The 1,923-nt window shown below is 40.6% G+C and overlaps 1 protein-coding gene across 1 annotated transcript in view; it reads left to right on the forward strand.

The window, feature by feature from the left end:
- Window positions 1-386: 386 nt before the first annotated feature.
- Window positions 387-1,923, forward strand: part of trk (tropomyosin-related kinase) — a gene marked incomplete in the record, with an annotated part of 62,488 nt that continues 60,951 nt past the window's right edge. Inside the window, 1 exon segment of the mRNA NM_001245994.1 lies at window positions 387-625. Within this exon segment, the coding sequence (NP_001232923.1) occupies window positions 387-625 (239 nt within the window).

Consider the following 1,923-nt stretch of genomic DNA (forward strand, 5'->3'; position numbering starts at 1 on the left):
ACTGTCTAAGTGTTGGTGTTTAGGATGGTGAGTGTTTATGTGACTTGAAAATCAATGTGACATTATTTGATTCGATGCGCGTAGAAATGAGATGAAGGAACAATGTCATAGGTTTTGGTGGGTTAAGGAAACAGTATTGTGATGACTTTACACTCAAGTTGGTTTTAATTTGACTCAAGTATTTTCGAAAAAGCAGAGGAAATTCAAGGAAAATGCATAACATGCCTTGAGTGGGAGATGAAAGATTGCCAATGATTTCTCTATCACGATAAAGCAGTGTTTTTCGGCACTCAAACTTTACTTCAGCACTCCCTTCACACGACAACCTAAAAAAGCAACACCATCATCTCCGAATCATTGTATCTAGAACAGAAGAGACTTGTATGATGGAAGCAAATAGGATCGTGTATTTCTTACATACTCTCGGACTTCTCTTGTGGTGGCTTCCATTCCCATGCTGTAGGTGTGGGTCGAATGGGAGTATCGCGTGTCCGGAGATGTGCACTTGCGAGAGTAATTTGACACCTAACAACACAGCTGGCGTCATAGTTACGTGCAATCTGACGGACACGTTGACAACTTTACCACAAATGGATCCAAAGGATGCTGAGACAGTAACGGAACTGTGAGTATTCTGGGCTAGATACGACAATAATATTATGCTGGTAATTCTGTTTTTAAGGGGTGATTTTCTTGTTTTTGTTTTATTAAGAGTTTTACAGCACTTGAAATACAAATAAAATCATAGAAGAGCCGAAGATTGGAAGTGGCATCAGAGAGTAACATGCAGATAAAAGAAATAGGAGATAAAATAAGGAATATATATATATATAATATGAAAGAAAGAGTAAACTACTCAAGAGCAATCATCAACCAACCACATTATCCAGGAGAGCAGCGATCTGAAATCTGTCGCCACAATTTTTTATGTATACTTGTGTGTGCGTGGGGAAGAATGGGGGGTATCTTGGTGGAATACAAATGTTAACGTTATTGTAGTTGGGATTGGAATTTGTTTAATATTCTTACGCTGTCAGATAGTAGAGACTCCTCTGCCGTTGAAGTTTAAAGTCTTACGAGACGCAAAGTAGGTCCTTGTAGAATTATGTACTGGCTAAGACATCGAACCGTGACGAAGAATCCAAGGGAATTGAGAAGTATAATTTTAATACCATTCGCATTTGAATTTCAATTTTCTGCAGTACATGTGAAAATCGTTACTTTCAGCTCCATGGCGACCTGTTGGTCAGTCTGTGTACCGATACGAAAGTAATTAAATCATAAAGGAGTGTCCATTTCCATTTCAAATGTATACAAATTACATTTAATGGTTCAGACATTGAACTCTTTCCTTCGACATATTCAATTGAACAACCAACACAGAGGTGAATGCAGGAAGTTATTATGATAACATGCAGCTGATAAAGAAAATAGAAAGAGCGGAAAAGCGAAAATCAGAGCCACACACAGGAATGTTAATATGTTCCTTGCGTCGTTTTAGAGCTTCTCTTTTCTTGTTTGTTGTCTCCCCCAAAATTTATATTTTTGCCGACAAGGAAGTTCATCCTCACCTCTCAACCCGCACCCCTTAATATCCCACCCCTTATTCACACCTCTCAACTCCATTCTCCCTTCAACCCCACCCCTTATCCTCTGTGACACGTCTCAGTTTCACTTCTCAGTTCCACCCCTCATCCCAACTCCCTTTCCCTCCCCGCATCCCCACCCCTTAACCCCATCCCTCATCCCCTCCCTTCATTCCCGCTCATCATCACCCCTCATTCCCTCTTTTGTTCTATTTTCCTCACCACGCCGTATTCTTTAAAAGTGCTTTCTAGAACCACGTCTGGGTTGCGAGAAAATCTCTCTCCCTCTCTCTCTCTCTCTCTCTCTCTCTCTCTCTCTCTCTCTCTCTCTCTCTCT

This window comes from Aplysia californica, unplaced genomic scaffold (genome assembly GCF_000002075.1).
Source record: "Aplysia californica isolate F4 #8 unplaced genomic scaffold, AplCal3.0 scaffold00130, whole genome shotgun sequence".
In the NCBI taxonomy this organism is placed as follows: Eukaryota; Metazoa; Mollusca; class Gastropoda; order Aplysiida; family Aplysiidae; genus Aplysia; species Aplysia californica.